The following is a 21,524-nucleotide window of genomic DNA, read 5'->3' as shown; positions in this document are numbered from 1 at the left end:
AGAAGCACAATGCAATGGGCCATGGGAGAACCAGAGCTGAATGCAGGACACACTGAATTCTCCCTGCATTGAACTATCTCTCCTCACACTCAATATGAGCAGTTTTGCACCATCATCTTGCCCTAAGTGCCCCCAGAATGCCACTCACTTCATATTCTGTGTCTCAGGAATGGTACCGTCACACACCTGATTGCTAATTGAGAATCCTAGGAGTCTTCCTGCACACACACACACACACACACACACACACACACACACACACACACTGCCCAACTTAGGCTGCTTCCAGCTTCTCAGTAGATGGCAATTCTTTCTCACCATCTCCATGGCCACCTCCCCTAGGTCATCACCACTGTGTGCTCACATTTCCTACACGTCCATAAATGAAGGTCGTCATGTCTCTCTCCTGCTTAAACATCTCTAATTTCTCTTGATACGTAATCCTCAGCTAACAATCCCAGTCTCCAAGCGCAGCCCTTAATGAGTTTGCCCTTGCCTCTGCTGAGTCACTTCCCACAGCTTCTGCCTCACTTATATCATCACCCAGTAGTATCCCGAAGTCCTGATCCACTTGCAAGGGCTCAGAATACACGTCTCACCCTTCCTGACTTTTGCTCCAGCCATTATTGTAAAACTTCCTGTGAAGACACTGCTGAGGTTTTCGACACTTTCTTTAAATTAACTCTCAGCCCTCATGACTTCCATTCTCTCCATTTTGCAGCACAGGGCACATAACGTGTTTTGGCACTAGGATTTGAATCCTGTTGACTACACTACTGACACGGCCTTGTCTTGCCCACCTGGGGGATTCCTTGTTAGCCTTCAATGCCCAACTGAAGCAGCACTTTCACCATAACATTTTCTCCACTCCCCCCAGATTTGGACATTCATTTTTCCCTCGACAGTGTCATTGTACCTTGGTCACACCCTGTTATAATGCCCGTTACACCCTTGTGTGTCCTTGTAAGCGCCAACCCAACCCTGCACAGAGATCGGGTTGCACATGAGAATTACTCTGGACCCTGGAGGTTCCCTCACCGATTCCCTCCACTGCCTGTTTACTCATCCGCACCTCCTGTGTGAGTCTTACTGTCAGTTTAGCAGCTCTTACTCATCCTAAGCTCCCTCCCTTCCTCAGCACCTTCAGTTTGATTCCATGTTTACCTACTTTGTCAAACAGACCTAGACTTGCCCCTTCTCTGAACTTTCCTCCTTTGACGGGAAACCCAGTAATAACTGTGGGGAGCTGTCACCACAGGCAACCCTGATTGGGTGTGGCTGATCTCTTCACCTGTCACTGGACAATCCACAGGAACTTGGCTCTGCTCTTTTCTTTGGTTTCACTCAGATTACCACATAAGGCCAGGAAGCTATTAAAAGATCGAATCAGGAAAACCAAACAACTGGGTTCAGGAAGAACAGAAATGCCCGAGTTAGACTGTGAGTTCTTCTCTGCCAATAGTCCACAATCTACACAACTCTCTCCAAGCTTCTCTCTTTCCAGGCAGCTACTGGCTTGTCCCCCACCCCCTTCCAATCTATTCATTTATTTCAAATGCCCTGCTTCCACTCACTCAGGGTACCAAGCGTCTTCATAATTTCCATGTGCCACGATTCCATAGTTTTCTCTATGCCAATGTCTGTGTGTTTCTAATGTGTTTCCCAAGAACAAGAAGCTGATTCCGGTCCATCTTTTCATGTCACGTCGTGAAATGTTCACTGCTAGCACATCCTCTGGACTGACCACCTTGAGTGCAGTACAATTCAATCAGCCATGAGGCAGGGAATAGGGTCAAATAATGCAACGCTTGGCCAAATAGGCTGCCCCTCACACAGGGGCTGTGAGTGAGGTGTTTTCCCCTAAGAGAGACTACAGAGAGGCCAGAGTTGTGGTGCAGAGGGCCACCGCCACCTGTAACACCAGTGATCCGTGTGGGGCCACAGTTCAAGTCCTGGATGCCCCACTTCCAATCTGGCTCCCGGATAGTGAACCTGGGAAAGCAACGGAAACCCTCCTGTAGGAGATCTCAATGGATTCCCAGCCTTCATCCTGGCCCCGCCTGACCACTGTGGTCATCTGCAGAGTAAATCAGCTCACTCTCCCACTCTCATTCTCTCCCACCCTCTTTCTGTAGCTCTGTCTTTCCAATAAGTAAATAAATCTTCTTTTAAAAATAAAAGGGACTATGGGCCCAGTGGCGTGGCCTAGCGGCTAAAGTCCTCACCTTGAACGCACCGGGATCCCATGTGGGCACCAGTTCTGATCCCGGCAGCTCCACTTCCCATCCAGCTCCCTGCTTGTGGCCTGGGAAAGCAGTCAAGGACGGCCCAATGCTTTGAGACTCTGCACCCATGTGGGATACCTAGAAGAAGTTCCTGGATCCTGGCTTTGGATCCGCATAGCATCGGCCGTTATGCTCACTTGGGGAGTGCATCATCAGACGGAAGATCTTCCTCTCTGTCTCTCCTCCTCTCTGTATATCTGACTTTCCAATAAATAAATAAATCTTTAAAAAATAAATAAAAGGGACTATAAAAGCCCTATGATCCAGTTACAAAGTAATTTAGACTGGTGATTATTTAATAACTTTTTGATCATAGGTTTTTCTGAGAATCAGATGAAAGCCAGGGCCCCTTTACCAGAAACAATTCTCTTGTGCAGAAAAACAACATCAGGGTATTGAGGAACCCCAGCTGCCATCATGGAGTAGCCCACCACTCCCACAGGTCTGAAGTCAGAGGCAACCCTCTCTTGCAGTCATGTTTGTATCTAGAGGACCTAGCACCAGGCTTGGCACACAGTAAAGCCCCCTAAATATTTGTTGAATGAATAACTTGAAAAAATCACTAATATTAAATACGTTATTCAGGGGCCAGCGTGGTCTTACAAGGACTTAAGCCAACACCTGCAATTTCAAGTCCCAGCAACTCCACTTCTGATCCAGCTTCCTGCTAATGTGCCTGGGAGGCAGCAGGTGATTGCCCAATTACTCAGGCCTCGGTCACCCACCTGGGAGATCAGGGCGGAGTTCCTGCCTCCTGGCTTCAGCCTGGACCAGCACCGGCCACTGTGACCATTTAAGGAGTGAGGGAATTTATCTCTCCCTGCCAGTCTGCCTTTAAAACAAATAAAATGGACTTAAAAATAAAGACGTTATTTGGAGCCATAGAAAACTACTAAGTTTAAATTTGAAACAAACATCACTGGGCCACCATTTTGTTTGTTTCTGTGTCAGATTTTGTTTTTAAGTAAGCAGTTGCTCAGAATTGCATGCTAGGAAAATGCTGTCTTATAAACGGTCAGTAAAGCAGATGGGAGGGAGCGAGCAGTGGCAGCCTCCAGCTGCTAAGCAACGCGAACACAAGCACTGAAGAGATATGCTTTGCAAAAAGTCAACAGAAACGTTACAAAAACAAAGTCCCGGAGACTTAAAATTACCAGGGCAAGAGAGAAAAGCCTGATTGTAAGCTATGGAGCCCAAGGCTGTAATAGCAAGTTAGAGGGCCTAACTAAACCACAGATTACACACCCAGGACTGGAGTCTGACCATGTTGGAGGATTGGGTCACATGGGAGGAATGGAGAAGTCAGGATGAGCTCACCGCATGAGGAGCACTTTCCTTATACAGGATCTGATACAGACTTTCCAGGGGAGATACACCCCCCAGATCACTTCCTCCCAGGCTCTGTTTTAGAAGGCCGCCCTCCCCCTTACTGAGCCCTTCCAAGAGCCATCTCCACGCCAGCCTTCTCTCCTTCCTCTACCTCACACTGTCGCTGGGAGAATGAGTTATCGGGGTTCAGTCTCAGCTGTAACAGATTCGTCAAGAAGCAGTGAAATGCGGGTCTGGGGTAGAGAGGCAGGTCAGCTGCTCGGTCTGAGAGCAGGGGGCAGGAGGCAGCTCACATTCACCCTTCACCGCCTCTATCCTACAGTGCTTTCTTTTTACCATTTAATCGCTTTGTATTTTCATAAACAAGAGGCATTTCAAAATGCTATAAGATGCAGCACTCGGTACACACAATTTGAAGAAACTAAACACAGAACTTGGCCGTTACCCAGTTCTATGCACCAAACATGAACAAATACATTAACAGGAAGAAAACAGGCTAGGAAAAAGGCATATATAGTAAATTCTTTACAAAAACACAATGATTTTTTTTTTAAGGTTTCTTTATTTACTTGAAAGCCAGAATTAGGCAGGGAGAGAGACAGCCCATCTGCTAGTTGATTCTCCAAATGACAGCCTCCATCAGAGCTGGGCCAGATCAGAGCTCTGTGTCTCCCACGGTTGCAGAGGCCCAAGCACTTGGGCCATCTTCTGCACTTTCCCAGGCACATTAACAGGAAGCTGGACCTGAACCAGGGCCCTAATGGGAGGCCAGCACCACAGGCAAAGGATTAGCACGCTATACAATCACACCAGCCCCTACCCTGCAGTTTTCCAAGCCCTTTTCAAAACTATCCTTTCATTTAACAGTGCAACAACATTATGAAAATAGAAAAGACCGTGTGACCTATTTTGCAGATAAGGAACTGAGAACTCGGGGGTGAGGGAATTTTGTCAAAAGCCTTGCAATGAAGGAACAGTCGGGATTAGAACTCAAAGCTTCCGGTTCTTAACACAGCTCCCAACTCTTCAGCAAACGTCACACAGATAACACTACAAGTGCAGGGCAGTTTTAAAATTGTAGTACATATATAATATGTACATGTATGTAATATGTATGTGTATGTATGTATATGTGTGTATACACACACACATAGTTAGTCTTTTTAAACTGTCCTCATTTTGAAGTTGGAACGAGATAACAATCCCTGAACCAGTGGCACCAAGAATCCTTGGTAACCATCAGTGACCACTACTGCCCAACAATCTTCACTGTAGGGAAGCTGCTGATGCACAAATAAGTCCTGCCAAAACCCAACGTAAACTCCCAGTCAGGAACGGGGGCCCATTTGGAAAGAGAAAAATCCCCGAGGGTCACCCGTGGGAGTTGAGCCGGGTGTGTGTGTGCACGCCTTCGGGCACAGCGCGCAGCGGGGCGGGCGGGGCGCATGAGTCAGGCTTGAGCAACGTGGGCGGGGAGGCCACCGCCCCGGCTAGGCTGGGCACTCGGTTCCCCACGCTGCGCTCCGCCGCACTCGCCCGCAGCCGCCGCCAGCCCCGCGCAGCTCTGCTCGGTAAGCCCCGGTAAGCCCCGCTCTGGCTGCGTCTTCCTCCCAGAGAGAAAAACAAAAAAAATCAGCAAACGTCCCGCCGGGCAGTCTCTGTGATTGCCGTGCGGACGTGGCACGAACTGGTGCAGGAAAAATTCGTCTTACCGGAGGGGAGGGAGGAAGATCACCACCACCCCACCCCCCGCCCAAGTCATCTGCAGGTGACGGCCGGGGGTGGCCGGGACGGTCGGGTAGCGAACCCGGAGGGCCCTGGGCCAGCGAAGGGCGGAGGTGTCCGGGCCGAGGCCCGGGAGCGAAGTTGAAGACCGGGGTTGAAGTTTGGAAGGCGTCGCTGGCTTTGTTGTGCAGAGCGGGATCTTTCGGGACGCGCTGACCCGAGTTTCCCCAAGCAACGGCAAGCGGCAGGGACACTGAGGCTGACGCCTGGGAAGCGCAGCCCTGCGCTCTCCTCGCCGGGTGGCCGCCCTCTGGGCGCGCGCCCGGCCGCCTGTCCTCCGCACTCTCCATTCCCCGCGCGCCGTCCCTTTGCGTCCGCGGCCACTCCCGTCCAGGCCAGAGGTCCGCGGGCGAGGCGCGGCTTGCGTGGATGCAAGTGCGTGAGAGACCCGCAGAAGAACGCGCGGTGGCGCAGGGACGAGATCTGATCTCCCACCACCGGCACCGGCGTCCGAGCGCGGGAGGGAACCGGGACGTGGCCACGCCCGTCCCCCTCGAGCGCAGTCCGGGCTGACCGCGAGCCCGATGGTCACCCAGGGGTGGGTGACCAGCCGCTGGGTCCCCCCTGCTCCTCTCCTTGCCCTGCGTGAGGGAGAACCCGAGTCACGGGGCACCCCGAAAAGGGGGCCCCGCCCCGGCGGGCGGCGAGGGCCAGGAGGGAGCGCCTCGGGCCGGAAGCGAGGCCCGTCTAGGTTCCGTTCGTCTTCCTCCTCCTAGGTGGACGGCGGGCGGGGAGGCTGTGGCTGCAGTTCGGGAAAGTGCAAATCGTGTGGGGGGGGGGCGGGGAGGGGCGACCGCGTGCATTTCCGAAAATGATCTACCCCCAGATAAACTTCGTTATCTATTCCACTGTCCACAACCGTTTGAAGTACTCTCCGATTCATATTCTCTCTCTCTCTGTCTCTCTCTCTCTCTCTCTCCCCACCTCTCCCTCTCCTGGAGCTGGGAAAGTTAGCGTGCATTTTTAAAATTCTTTCATCGTATCCGGTGGTTTTGTCCTCTGCAGTCTGAGGTGCCACCAGGGCAGACGCCCGAGGCACATGGGCAATGGGGAGGGCGTGGGTTCGGCCTGGTCAGCCCCTGTGGCCTCCTGGACAAAGCCTTGCGGACTCCTGGGTCCCTTTGCCAAAATCCCCTCGAGCTCCACAGTCAGGCGTGTCAGTCATTTGATACTTTCTTTGGGGAATGACTTCCCGGGAAAGCGGTGGAGACGCTTTCACTCGCTCCTTAAGGCTGAGAGCAACAGTTTACAAGAGGGAAAATAATCTACATTACAATGGGGATGGTTGTTAATGAAACCCCACGGAGCAGAGCGGAAAGGCGCTCTGAACCTGCAAAGAGAAGGAGGCAGAGAAGGCACCTACAGACCAGGAAGCCGGGCGGAGGGTCCGCAGCCGCCCACACCGGGAACGTCCTCCGGGTCTGACACACGAGATGTCAGTCCTGATAGATCGCGTTGTGCAAACGCGGCCATTTCTCGGCTGGCCGGTCTTGCTTCTTCTGCAAGCGCTCAGTGTACCAACATTTCTTTCCGGGGGAAAAAAAATTCCCTTTGGGAGTAAGCCATTCTTGAACTCTGTGACTGTGGGGAAAGGCTCCACCCCTGGAGGGGCTCTGGGGCTCGGCCTGCTCCGAGAAGCACCGGGGAATAGGGCAGGGGCGCCTGGCAGGTGCAGGAGCCGCCAAGTTCCGCGGCTGTACCGCTGCGAGCTCAGAGCAATCCTCTGCACGTGCTAATGACCGGGCTCGAAAGCTCCAGAAAGTCCGTTCCTCGGGACCAAGGAAAGGCTAAACGTTAGCTGGCCCATCTCGCCATCTAAACATAAATCATCGTTAATGCCCAGAGTGGAAGCCTCGAGGAAGGGCGGGGCCGGTTTCTCAAGAGCCTGCGGTTGCTGCTGTCATCCACCAGGGAGAGCACAACACTTCCGCCCTGGAGGAGGGGCGGACAGCCTCACCCACTTGGAAGGATTCCTTTTTATGTTCAGTCTGTAATGGCTCATTTTCTCTGAAAGGGAGATGGACAGAGATCGTCCATCTGCTCTTTTGCTCCCAAATGCCTGCGACGGCCAGGAGCCAGGCGCTCCCTCCAGGTGGTCTCCCATGTGGGTATGGGTGACAGGGACCCAAGTGCTTGAGGCATTCCTTGCTAAATCCTCAGGAACCGCATTAGCAGGGAGCTGGCCGTGCTTGGAAGGGAAAGGAGCAAGGAAGGATACAAGGGCTGGGCTGCCAACTTGGTTTCCTTCTCATGCTTGTCGATCCCTTGCTTCACTTCTGAATATCTGCACAGAAACTTCTACTGTTCGAGAAAATGTGAGAGAGCCCCAGATTGCCTTCCAGAGTACTAGAATCTCCTTCATCACGAAAGCCCCTCGGCACTCTGGGAAAATGGATACCTCTGTGTTTATCTGTGCGTCCTAACCCTGTCAGTAAACCCTGTCTGCATCATCCCATTGTAGGCAACCTTCTCCAAAGGCGAAAATGTCCCACCCCACAGAGACCGAGCGCTGCATCGAGTCCCTGATCGCTGTTTTCCAGAAGTATGCTGGGAAGGACAACAACAGCCTCACCCTCTCCAAGACAGAGTTCCTGACCTTCATGAACACCGAGCTGGCTGCCTTCACGAAGGTACCACTCCCTACCGACCCTGGGACACAGGTGGGGAAGGGAAGCTTGGCTGCTGACCCCCATCTCCTGCCTTGGTGTCACTCACTCCAACATAGTGGTCCAGGTCCAGGGTGAGCCCCAGGCCCAGGGTGAGCCCCAGGCCCAGGGTGAGCTTAGCATGACCTTTGGAGAGCATTTTCTTCTTCTCTGTGAAGTAAGAAGTGTTTGACAGATCAGAGTGAGTAAGCTGCGTGACACAGGGATTGGCACAAAAAACACACATGCCCCTCCACTTGTAAAGTTACAAACCGATGAAGTTCTTGCAAAACTGAAAATACATTTGAGGCACGATCCCCCACCCCTTCTACAGCAGCGCGTAGCCAAGCCAGCCTCAAATGTACTCTGCGCACTCATGTTCACCTGTGGTTGGGCAAAATCATGTCAGGCAAAGCCTGCTTCATAGGAAAGTTGAGTATCTTAATTACACACGTGAATGTCTTAAGACATGATGGGATGCAAAAACACAGAACACTATATTCAAGAAACACTGGCAACACGGTGCACCACTCAGGGTTAGTTGTTGACCCTCCTGGTTGTAACCGCATGGCTAACATACCTTGCATCATGAGGAATTATCATACCACCTATCAGCAGCTTGGGGAAAGAATTCAGACTTTGAGGTTTCTACTGAACACACATTGCTTTAACATCATCATAAAGTTGTAAAAAATTCAAAGTTGGGAACTACTTGTAAGTGAAGTATTACTTGGCATCATAGGATTGTCTTCAAATGCACTCCCCCACACTGGCCACCACCACCCAAACGACCCAAAGGCTATGAGTGCTCTGTCCAGTAGCACTCCCTGCAAGGACATTCTGTATCTATGCTGTCCAGTGTGGTGGCCACCAGCTACTTGTGCCTACCCTTGAAACATGACTAGACTGACTCTCTTGGTTAACTGATTCCAGTTGAATCATAGTCCACCATATGTAGCTAGTGGCTGTGTGCGTGTTTGGGGACCCAGATAAGCAGGGCCTGTGTCTTTGTCCCCCTCACACTCAATCTACTTTTACACAGCTTATATCTTGCCATTGCATGCAATCCTTGAAGGAAGGGCTACTGATTTATCAAAATGGAGTCACCCAAAATGTCACAGAAAGAACCCCAAACTTGGAGCAAAAAAACCCAGGTTCAAGTCTAGTCTGCCCATTAGGCAGTTCATTTTATCTCTGTTTCTGGAAAAAGAAAAGACAAATAGCCCTGTCCTATACTTCACACTCCTAGCAGAATAAAACATGACAGCATCTTTGAAAGCCTCCTTAGAAAACGCAGTAAAAATGTGTTATTATCATCTTTGCAGAACCAGAAGGACCCCGGTGTCCTTGACCGCATGATGAAGAAGCTGGACCTCAACAGCGACGGGAAGCTTGATTTCCAAGAATTCCTCAACCTTGTTGGTGGCTTGGCCATCGCCTGCCATGAGTCCTTTGTCAAGGCCCAGAAGCGTTTCTGAGGCCCCTGTGGCACTGGCAGAGCCACCCTGTGTGCTGTCCTTCCCCCTCCCAACCCCCCACACCCACCACTCCACACTGGCCGCTCCTGCTGGCAGTAATAAAGCAATACATTTGTATCTTTTTTTTTATGACACACACTGAAGTGTTGGTAAATGTGTGCCAGGGAGGGTGGAGAGTGGGAGGAATGTAAATCAGATTCATGGGCACCCTTACCAGCAAGAACACAGTAAGTGGGAACAATGACTAATGACACGATGGGAATCACCCTCAGTTACTCAAGTGTGATGGAGTGTTATCACTGCCACGACTCATGCCTTAAATGGCCTTCCCGGCTGCAGGCCCGAGCAGACGCCCTGGGGGTGGCACTGGGCAAAGCTGACCAGGTCCTGCGTTTCTGTGCCTTCTACTGCGGGAAGAACCTAAGGAAGGAAAAACGACTAAGGCCTGTCAGAGAGTGCAGAATGGCAGGAAGAAAAGATGACGACCCCACCTTAGAAGTCAGGAAGTTCACAGTTCTGAGGACCAGACACTTTTGCTGAAGGCTGAAAGACAGAGGAGGGCGTGTCAGAGGAAAGAGACAGGCAGAGGTCACCAAGTGAGCAAGTGAGCTGGAGCCGGGGGTGTATGAGGAACAGAAGGGGGCTTGTGTTGTCAAGGTCTTTGTGGCCATGCTCAGCTTCCGCTGCTGTCCACACTGGTTTCAGCTTTTTTGTTTCTGTTTTTTGTTTGGTTGGTTGGTTTTTTTAAGATTTTTTTTTTTTTATGTCTTAGGCATATTTACAGAAAGAGACACAAAGAGAGAAAGATCTCCAACCACTGATTCACTCCCCGAATAGTTACAAAGACAACAGTTGAGCCAATCCACAGCCAGGAGTCAGGAGCTTCCCACGAGGGTGCAGGGATCTCAGGACTTGAGTCATCCTTCTCTGCTTTCCCAGGTATTAACCAGGGAGCTGGATGGGAAGTGGAGCAGCTGGAACACGAACGGACACCCACATGGGATGGCAGTGCTTGAAGGTGAAGGATTAGCCTGTTGAGTTATGGCTTCTGTCCCTCTGATGGAACAGTCAGGAGAGCCCAGAAAAGAGACAGCAGCAAGCAGCTGTCCCCAGGACACAGGGGCAGTGAGATGTTTCAAAGAAGCTCTGATTCCTGTTCCATTGATGTGAGTTGGAACTGATTGGCAGGGATTTCTCCTGAACAGAGGTTTGCTTTTGTGAACCAAGTGGGATGGATCATAGATATGACTTCTGAGGTCCCTCCCTTTTGGCTCTAACATTCCAAAATGAACGTCAGTGTCAAGCAAGTCCCAGATTTTTCAAGTAGAATAATAGTCACCTCTTGGATGAGTTCTTTAATTCATTATCAGCACAAGGGGAAAAAAATCTGTAGTCAGTGAAAGCCTCCATATTATTCCATTAGCACGTACACCCTGTATGAAATAAGTGTCATTATCCCAAAGAGTACTGATCCAAGAAAAAAAAGGAAAAATACCAGATGTCCTAAGTTATACTGGTCTATTGGCCATTCTACAAGAAGTCACTGGCTTTAAGACATCAAATGTTAGGAAATCTTTACTTACTTGGCACTCTCAAGTTTTGATAAGTAAGATCCAATCAGCATCAAGCTTCTAACTCCAGATTCAAATCAACAACATGCCATGGATCGTCTCCTATAAGCAAACGAGTGTTACAGAGGTACCAAGCAGAAGGGTTGGTTCAATGAGGCTGTGGAGTACTGGAGGGGCTGTTAGGAGGGCTACCTGGAAATAGTGGGCATTTATGATCGGAGTCTGGAAAGAAGACCTAGTGTAAGCAGAGGGCAGCAGAGAGAGGAAAATCTGGGGACATGCCCACAGGTAGGAAGAGAGGACAACCAAAGGAAGAAGCTTCAGCAAAGGTGAACAGAAGAAAACATCATCAGGAGAGCAAGGCCAGTGAACCACATGGAAAAGGACCAATAGGGGCCGGCATTGTTGCACAACACGCTAAGCCTGTCAGTTCCAGATCTTCTCCTTAGGATGTAGCTCCCTGCTAACACTCTTGGGAAAGCAGTGGAAGTTGGCCTCCACCACCCATGTGGGAAACCCAGATGGAGATCCAGGCTCCTGGTTTTGGCCTGCTCCAGCCCTGGCCATTGTGACCCTTGGAGAGCAAACTAGCAGATGGGTTTCTATCTTTTCTTCTCTGTTACTGCCTTTAATATACAATAAAAATTTTAACCTCCTGTCTTTTAAACATTGATGGTCCTTGGGTCTGCCTGCCAAGTCACCTCCTCACTGATCATAGCATGCCCCGCCCTGGAGATTTTGGCCATGGACAGCTCCAATTATCACAACCCAGCTGGAGCACCTGAGCATCCAAGCTCCCTCCTAGACTTCTCATAAAACAGTAAAGTGATATACCTTTGTCTTTGGAGGCTGTGTTCCAAGCTCCCCACCCCCCATGGATGCCTGGAGCTACCACATCCCATAAGTACAACGATTTTTCCTATGTATTTATAGCCATGATTTAAAAAAAAAGTTTTAATGCATATATGGTCAATTATGTGATCTCTCTTTTCAAAAATTTATTTATTTGAAAGGCAGAGTGAACAAATGTAAGAGAGAAAGGGAGAGAGAGATTGTTCCCGTGTTGGTTCACTTCCCAAAAGTCCACAATAACCATGATTGAGTCAGGCAAAGCCAGGAACAAGGAACTCCATCTGATCTCCCCGTGGGTAGCAGAGACCCAACCACTTGAGCTCCCAAGATGCACATTAGCAGGAAACTGGACCAGTTATGGAGTAACCAGGGCTCAAAGTGAGCACCCCAAAACAGGAGGCAAGCATCCAAATGGCAATTTAATCCCATGCACCATCACACCCACTCTTGTGATAGAATTGTAATTTACAAATTAGGCACAGTGAGAGGTTAACAACAACAGCTTAAAATTAAAATAGAACAATTAAACAGTAACAAATATTACTTAAAACTTATGAATTATTTATTTCTGGAACTTTCCATTTAAAACACTTGAGCTGCAGTGACCACAGATTCCTGAACCCACGGATAAGCCGAGACAGGAAACAGCACCTACATGCACCTGATTGGTGTGCCCAGAAACACACCAACTCTTTATCTCCCCACCTCTGGGAGCCTCACATCGGTTCAAATCCCCAGGTTCATTGGTTTTTCCACCCTGCACCTCTTTCCACGCCATCACCACCTGTCTGTCATCCAGCAAGGTGGCCTTTTCTTGGTTGGTCCCTCCCCTCCGACCTTTCCCCTCCCAGTCCTGTCCTTTTCCAGCAGTCTCCTGTCTGGCATCAGGCCCTCCCAGGGATGCTGGTTCTCTTGAACCCCTAAGGCCAGTACAATCCAGCCATCTTAGCTCAAGGCAGGCCAATCCCTCTCTATATAAGCCTGCCACACCTGGCTTATTTAATTCTCTCAATTCCATTGGACTTCTCTCACCTTCTTGCTGAGTGTCCCAGCGCTAGCACTGTGTGGTGAAGGAAACAGCAGGTGTGGGCTGCAACTAAAAGGAGATCTCTAAGGCAGAAATTTGAGCGCATCTACGGGTTGACAAATTTTATCTGTTTAGCTGGAGAGACTAGACAATGCTTGTAGGGAGACCATCAACTTGAGATTGAGACATTTAAGATCACTGTTATTCGCCTTTTTAGGGAATCAGCCTGAATATATTTTAAGAATCACAACTGCAGGCCCAGCACAATAGCGTAGCAGCTAAAGTCCTCACCTTGCACGTGCTGGGATTCCACATGAGCTCTGATTCTAATCCCAGCAGTCCTGCTTCCAATCCAGCTCCCTGCTTGTGGACTGGGAAAGCAGTTAAGGACGGCCAAAAGCCTTGGGACCCTGCACCCGCATGGGAGATCCGGAAGAGGCTCCTGGCCCTGGCTTCGGATTGGCTCAGCTCTAGCCATTGTGGCCACTTGGGGAGTAAATCAATGAATGGAAGATCTTCCTTGCTGTCTCTCCTCCTCTCTGTATATCTGACTTTCCAATAAATAAGAATCAATCTTAAAAAAAAAAAAGAATCATAACTGCATGTGTGGGCTGTCTCTCATCCTGTAATAAGTGACCACAAGCTAAATGACCTAAAGTTTACCATCTCAACTTCCTGAGTCCAGAGTCTGGACATGGCCTCACTGGCTTTCTCCCAAGGCATCCACCCTGGGGCTGGGCTCCCCTGGGAGGCCAGCCTGTGGAAGAACTGCCTCCAGACACACATGGTTGTGGCAGGATTTAGTTCCTGAAGGAAGTGCTATGTTGGGACCCCAGCTTCCAGCTGTATGGCCATCAGAGGCCACCCTCAGTTCCTGGCCACATCAACTTCCCATGCGGATTCATTAAAGCATGCAAGCTGTGAAGACAATGCAAGGCCGCTTCAAGAAGTTCCCAGACAAGGAAATTAATTCTAGTCTTGTGACTGGCCTTACACCTTGTACTTGCTTTTATAACACATAATGTAACCAAAAGCTCCATAAAGTCATAAAATACAAATAGGCAGCTAGTGTTTGTCCTTATGAAAGCCAAACTGAATTCTTTTAAGACTTGGCTAGAAGAATTGACAAAAGATAACTTCAGCTGTTACAGCTGCAGCTGAGACAACTGGAAATAATTGGGGATAAATTAAAAACTTCACAGAAATGCACAAAGACCTTTCACTCAGATTACCTCCCAAGCACTTTTAGGATCTCCACTTTATGTCTACCACAGCATTGTGACACCGCAGATAAAACCGCCACTTGTAACGCTACATTCCATATGGATGTCAGCTGGTGTCCCAGCTGCTCCACTTCTCATCTAGTTCCCTGCTAATGGCTTAGGAAAGTAGCAGAGGCTGGCCCAAGGATTTGGACCCTTGCTACACATGGGAAACTTGGAAGAAGCTCTTGGCTCCTGGCTTTGTACTGGCCCAGCCCTCGCCAATCGTGGTCACTCGGGGAGTGAATCAATGAACTGAACATCTCTTTTTTACCCTCTCTGTAATTCTTTCAATAAATAAGTTAATCTTCAGAAAAAAACCTAAAAATCGTTGTGATTTAGGCAAAGAAAGATAACGCAGTAAACATTGGTAACTACCTTTTTTAAGTTAAAGAACTCCTTAAAATATATTTTTTTATGAATATCCATTTTAACCATGCTTTAAATATTTCATTAAATAAGCCAATTATGTATCTCAATTTTTTTGAAAACAAAGTCTTTCCAGCTTGTCCCTGACTCTCGCATTCCTCCTGTGCCAGTTTGGCCTGTTCTACTCCATTCTCCAACTTGGGATTCAGCAGAATTTTTTACAAGATTCTTTTTTACAAGGCTTTTTAAATTTGCGTAAGTGCAGGTTGGTCAGGCTTTGCTGCAGTATCATCTAGCAAGCACTGGGACTGGGGGGCAAGTTCTGTCAAGCTAGACAGCAGAACCACCTAGAAAGTGCAAGATCTGGGGCTGGGAATGGGTCTAGTAGAGAAAATGTGGGCTGATGGGCTGCAGCTCCCACGTGAACATGAGAACCAGGGTTAGGGACCTGTCTAGACAGGCAATAGCACTGCCATGATAAAGTGTGGGCTGGATAGTGAGGTTGGTCAGGCTGAGCTAGGCTCCAATGCCCATTAATATGTATAAGAGCTGAATGGGATGTGGGACAGACCCACATACTGGGACCAGTATGCTGCATACATCATCGTACACAGGAACCATGACGGGGGCAGGCCTAGTAGGGGTTATTGGGGGTCTTTCTGACTGGAGTGCACTTCCTGCTGGTGTGAGTGAGGACTGAGTGTGTGGTTGGCAGGGTTGGGCTGGGCCACATAGGCAGGCCCAGGACTAGGAATCCCCCTGCCCTGGGGACTCATAGATCTGGCAGCCCATTTTGTAGGCAGGTCAAAAACCTAGGCCAGGCAACATGGGCCCCAACAAATCCTCAGCCCTGGGGGCTCAAGGATCCAGCTCCCACTATGCAGGTGGGCCAAGGACCCGGGCCAGGCAACCCGGGTCCCACGAGACACACAGCCCCTGGTGTTTATGGACCTGGCCCCAACCACACAGGCAGGCCAAGGACCCAGGCTGTGTGACCTGGGCCCCACCAGACCCCCTATCCCTGTGGCCCAAGGGCCTGGTACCTACCACATAGATGGGCCAAGGACCTAGGTCAGGTGGTCAGGCCCCTGCCAACCCCTCCCCCCACGCCCCAGGGCTCACATCCTGGCACCCACCATGCAAGTGGGTCAAAGACCCAGGCCAGGCAACCTAGGCCTTGCCAGATCCCCTATCTGGGACTCACTGTGTAGGCAGGCCAAGGACCTGAGCAAGGTGACCTGCACCCTGCCATACCCCCAACAACCTGGGGTTCATGGACCTGGTCGCTACCATGCAGAGGTGGGCCAAGGACCCAGACCAGGTGACCAGGACCCTGCCAGACACCTCACCCCCCAGAGCTCACATGCCTGGCACCTCCCGAGCAGGTAGGCCAGATGGACAACACAGATGGACAACAGGCTCTGGGCCAGGCAACCCAGGCTTGGAGTGTGCTATTTTTGTGTGACTGGGGTTGTGCCTCACAGGGCTTTGAAGGATTGGTGGATGGGATTGTTGGAACCGCAGGGAATCGGTAGGTTGGTGAGGATTAGAGGCAGGGGCCAGAAGGGATTGGTAGGAGGGTTTGTCAAGAATGATGTCATGAGGTTATAGCAGCTCAGTGGGAACAAGGTTATAAAGTTACAGCAGATTGGCGGACAACAATATTTAAACCTGAAAGGCACACGAATCTTAAGGAAGCCAACCTAGGGGAAGCAGATATTTAAAACAGTACCGAGTCCAAAACGGTGGGGACCTTCAGGGCCAATGTGTGAGTCACTCCTCACAGGTAACACAGTCAGCTGAGCTAAATCAAAACAGTGTTCCCCAGTACCTCATCTCCTGGCTGACAAATGAACTGAAATAGGTTTCAGAACAGCAGGTGTCATGAAACCCCAGGCAGACACAAACTTCCCCCTTCCCAGCTCTCTCCTTGGAGACTCTCCAGTGAGAAGCCAATCACAGGAGGGAAACCTTCTAAAACAGGCTCCCCTGCCGACATCAAATTGCTAATGAGGGACCTTCAGTACATGCAACAGGTGAGAGACTATACACCGTTACGTGTGTTGGAGACAGAGCAGTCAAGGAGGACTTCAACATGCACAATGGTCATTTTTTAATTTCTTTTTATTGGATTTTTACAGAGAGAAATGAAAAGACAGATCTCCCACCCTCTGGCCTACTCCCCAAATGTCCGCAATGGCCAGAGCTGAGATGATCCGGAGCTTCTTCCTGGCCACCCATGTGAATGCAGGGGCCCAAGACGGTGGGCCATTGTTTGTTTCTTTCCCTGGAAGAGCTGGACTGGAAGTGCAGCAGCCAGGATATGAACTGGCTCCCATTTGAGAGCTTGCAGATAGATGATGCTACATGCTACATCACTGTGTTGGTTCCCATGATATTCTATTTTACATATCAACTTAACTGGATTAAAGAATACCAAAAGATCTAGAAAATCATTATTTTGGGTCTGCATAGGTATTTCTAAACAAGATTAGTGTGTGGGTCTGAGAGACCAGGTGGGAAGACCCAGCCTTGTCATGGGTGAGCCCCACCAACTGGCCTGCAGAGAATCAATGCAGGAGGTGAAGTGGTCTCTTGTTCAGAAGTTGCAACAAGTTTCATTCACTCAACTCCTGTCTTGGATGTCAGGATTCCCAGCTTGCTGGCTGAGGGACTCCAGGACTCACCAGCCGCCGCCTTGCTGGCACTCAGACTTCTGATCTTGCACTGAGACTTAGACCTGCAGCATCCCTGGTTCTCAGGTTCCTGGACTTGGTACCAAGCTACACACACCAGCACCCCAGGTCTCCAGCCTGCAGCCCTTGGCATGGGACTTCTCACCTCTGACACACATTCATGCTAGAAATGCATGAATCCATTTGCCTAATGAATCCTGATTAATACACCATGAGTATGCTTAAAATGTTCAAATAAAGCAAAATATCAGACGCAAAAAAGAAGAGGACGTGTGAAGAAACCTCCTCCCACCAAAAAGAGATTCTACAAATGCAATATCTGGCTACACAGATCTGTAGAAGATCCTAAAGCTGATTACTCACCACCAATCCAACCCAGCTCCACCATTAGGGAAGAGCTACTCCCCCACACTCCCTCTCCCCTTTACCCCAGAAAGACCTCAGTGACTCACCACCCACCACCTCACAACGGCCCTGTTGTACTGCCCAGCCACCTGGTGAGAGATGGGCTGGGAATGCAAGCTCAGATAGTCAACCTACCACACCCAGCACAGCAACTGTGATAATTCCTGCTTTGTTGCTTGCTCTCGCTGATCCCTTAAATCTCCCCCAGTCGCCTCTGAAAGCATTCCTGGACAACTGCAGTCAGAAGCGCAGTCCGGGAGGGAGGCGAGTCTGGACTGGCCAGGCCCTGGGTTCTGGGTGAATCCAGCTGTCTGCGAGAATGGGCAGGAGGAAGCGAGGGTAACACAGGTTCCCTCAGCCCCACTTCACGGGGCTGAGGAGGCAAGCAAGGCTGGAGAAATGCTTCTCCAGATTCACAGGTTACCCTCCCAATGACAGTGCCAGCGCTAAACTTGATCTGCAGAGTCGCCAGGACAGTGCAAAACAAAGATCCACTCAGGGTGCCCCAAGCCCGGACTAGAAACAGACTAACTTTGAGCTGAGAAAGGGGCTTAAATGTGACAATGGGGAGAGGTGAAAATGACTGTCAAGGACCCTGCAGTGATGACTGCTTCCTAGGTACTAGTTCACCTGACAGTCCTCCTCACGCTCCTCATTCCTCCTCACCCCCGTCAGTCCTCCTCACCCCCAACAGTCCTCCTCACGCTCCTCATTCCTCCTCACCCCTGTCCGACCTCCTCACCCCCGACAGTCCTCCTCACCCCCAACAGTCCTCCTCACCCTCCTCATTCCTCCTCACCCCTGTCCGACCTCCTCACCCCCGACAGTCCTCCTCACCCCCGACAGTCCTCCTCACCCCCGACAGTCCTCCTCACCCCCAACAGTCCTCCTCACCCCCAACAGTCCTCCTCACCCCCGTCAGTCCTCCTCACCCCCGTCAGTCCTCCTCACCCCCAACAGTCCTCCTCACCCCCGACAGTCCTCCTCACCCCCAACAGTCCTCCTCACCCCCGACAGTCCTCCTCATCCCCAACAGTCCTCCTCACCCCCGACAGTCCTCCTCACCCCCGTCAGTCTTCCTCACCCTCCTCAGTCCTCCTCACCCCCGACAGTCCTCCTCACCCCCATCAGTCCTCCTCACCCCCGTCAGTCCTCCTCATCCCCAACAGTCCTCCTCATCCCCAACAGTCCTCCTCACCCCCGACAGTCCTCCTCACCCCCGTCAGTCCTCCTCACCCTCCTCAGTCCTCCTCACCCTCCTCAGTCCTCCTCACCCCCGACAGTCCTCCTCACCCCTGTCAGTCCTCCTCACCCCCGACAGTCCTCCTCACCCCCGTCAGTCCTCCTCACCCCTGTCAGTCCTCCTCACCCCCAACAGTCCTCCTCACCCCTGTCAGTCCTCCTCACCCCCGACAGTCCTCCTCACCCCCGACAGTCCTCCTCACCTCCTCTGGACCAGCTGTATCTCCCCAGTGCTGTCTTCCGCGAGTCAGACAAGTCCTCACTCTGTCAGCAAGTCCACGAGCCTGATGAACCTTGATGTGCAGAGCTGGTGGGCACTGCTGATGACCCCACGTCTCCTGATATCGTCTCCTTCCATACCACGTGGTCTTCTTCCTCCCATCCTTGAAGTCCTGGGTTCTGGCCCCAGATCTGACACACATTCCTCCTTAGCTGGGGAATCCAGAGACCGCCACCTGCCCTGTCTTCCTTGTTCTAAGACGCAAGGAAATAGAACACAGCTGGGAAGGGAAATCTAGACACTGATCAATGTTTTTATCTCCTGTCCACTTTTCCTTTTTATCATAGAAGATTTCTGTGAAAATAGACTAGGCTAGTCCAGCTCATACGTCTTGCACATTATCCACTGCCACCCCAACCCTGGGTTGTTTCTAATGCCAGAAAATACATCATTTTGTTCATTTCAAATGTATCTTTAAATTAGAAAGACCCTTATTTTTAGAACAAAATCATATTATTCAAACCTGAAAGGGTGATGAAAATTCTTTGTTAGTTTTCAAATTTTCCCAACTGTCTCATCAGTGTACAGTTATTTTTAATAATTTGCTTAATTCAGTGCAAACTTGCTGTATTGCAACTGATGGATGGGTATCTTTACATTTCTCTTTTCAAAAATGTTTAGTTATGGGCCCAGCATGGTGGCTAGCAGCTAAAGTCCTCGCCTTGAACATGCACTGGGATCCCATATGGATGCCGGTTCTAATCCTGGCAGCCCCGTTTCCCATCCAGCTCCCTGCCTGTGGCCTGGGAAAGCAGTCAAGGACGACCCAAAGCCTTGGGACCATGAACCCACGTGGGAGACCCAGAAGAACTCCAGGCTCCTGGCTTTGAATCGGCACAGCACCAGCCGTTGCGGCCTCTTGGGGAGTGAATCATCAGACAAAAGATCTCCCTCTGTGTCTTTCTTCCTCTCTCTATGTATCTGGCTTTGCAATACAAATTAAATAAATATTTAAAAGTAAATAAATAAATCTTTTTAAAAGTGTTTCATTATCTATTCTTAATTTATTTGAATGGACGCAGCCACTGATGTCCCACGTAGTAACTTAAGCAGCTGTGCCAAATACACGCCCCTTACATCTTTTGCAGTTTGCTTCTCTCTCTGGAGGTCTCTTTCCCTCTTTCTCCTTGCCCCTTGCTTTTTGTTCATTGAAAAAGAAACACCTTCATGGATATTGTAGAATTCCTCCTAGTCTGAACTTGCCAGTTACATCCCAGTGTTCATATTTAGCATGCTGCCCCTCTTCTTCCACCTTCTCAAAACTGAAGTTGAATCTGAAGTGAGATCAGATTCAGGGTTGAGTTTCTGGTAAACTCCAAACCCATGCCTCATCAGGGCACCTGTAACAGCTGCTTTCTTCTCCTTATTAGCAGCCATCAAGGCCCAGGAGCTAGTTCGCTAGAGGTTGTAAGATCAAAATAACTGTGTTCTGCTTTCCTTATTTAGTGAACAATTCTTTCACAAAGAGAAACTTCTCATTGGGGATTTGTCCAGCCTAAAGGACAGTTTTATATAGGAACAGCGGGGTAAATACTTGATTCTTTCCTCTTATTTACCAGTGTCCAGAATATCAGATAATCCTCTATTACCCACTGAAATTAACCAAACAGAACACATTAAATGTTCATTGTTGACTCTACTGTATACAATTATTACAAGCATGTGGATTTAAGTATATGTGATATGTTTTTGTTATTTTCCTTACCAATGCTTACACTGAGGTCCTACGTCCCTTTAACCCCAGTCATCTTTGCTTTCTGATCTGGTGAGACACTCCTGACTCCTCCTGTACCTGACCTCTAGGGATCCCTGCTTCCTCTGGCAGCCTCACATTCTTTTCTGCTCCCGTGGAGTCCCCTTCTCCCTGTGCCTTAACCGGGTTCTTCCCCAAACTCTGACCTTCCTGTCTTGGGGAAGACCATCACCATCAGTGAAAGTCTAGCCAGCGGCCCAGCTTGATGATTCAATGGCTAAATCCTCATTTTTGCAAGCACCAGGATCCTAGTTTGTGTCTCAGGGGCTCAATTTCCCATCCTGCTCCCTGTTTTTGCCTGGGAAAACAGCAGAGGGCAGCCCAAAGCCTTGGGACCCTGCACCTGCGTGGGAGACCTAGCGAAAGCTCCTGACTCCTGGCTTTGGATCTGCTCAGTTCTAATCATTGCAGCCATCTGGGGAGTGAAACAGTGGATGGGAGATCGTTCTGTCTCTCCTTCTCCCTGTAAATCTGCTCTGCCTTTCCAAAAATAAATAAATATTTTTTTCAGTCTAGTTACTTCTATCTTCAAATATACACCACTT

At 50.0% G+C, this 21,524-nt stretch overlaps 1 protein-coding gene across 1 annotated transcript; it reads left to right on the top strand.

Annotated features, from left to right (window-relative positions):
* The first annotated feature begins 5,100 nt into the window (after nucleotides 1–5,100).
* On the top strand, nucleotides 5,101–9,660 carry S100A11 (S100 calcium binding protein A11). The gene is made up of 3 exons (XM_040998820.1): nucleotides 5,101–5,185; nucleotides 7,861–8,029; nucleotides 9,370–9,660. The coding sequence occupies exons 2-3, from the start codon at nucleotides 7,883–7,885 to the stop codon at nucleotides 9,520–9,522; spliced, it is 300 nt and encodes a 99-aa protein (XP_040854754.1). The 5' UTR covers nucleotides 5,101–5,185; nucleotides 7,861–7,882; the 3' UTR covers nucleotides 9,523–9,660.
* The last annotated feature ends 11,864 nt before the right edge of the window (nucleotides 9,661–21,524 follow it).

The sequence above is a fragment of the Ochotona curzoniae genome, unplaced genomic scaffold (genome assembly GCF_017591425.1).
Source record: "Ochotona curzoniae isolate NIBS_2020 unplaced genomic scaffold, NIBS_Ocur_1.0 scaffold_1037, whole genome shotgun sequence".
Classification (NCBI taxonomy): domain Eukaryota; kingdom Metazoa; phylum Chordata; class Mammalia; order Lagomorpha; family Ochotonidae; genus Ochotona; species Ochotona curzoniae.
This window is presented reverse-complemented; position numbering and strand designations above follow the sequence as displayed.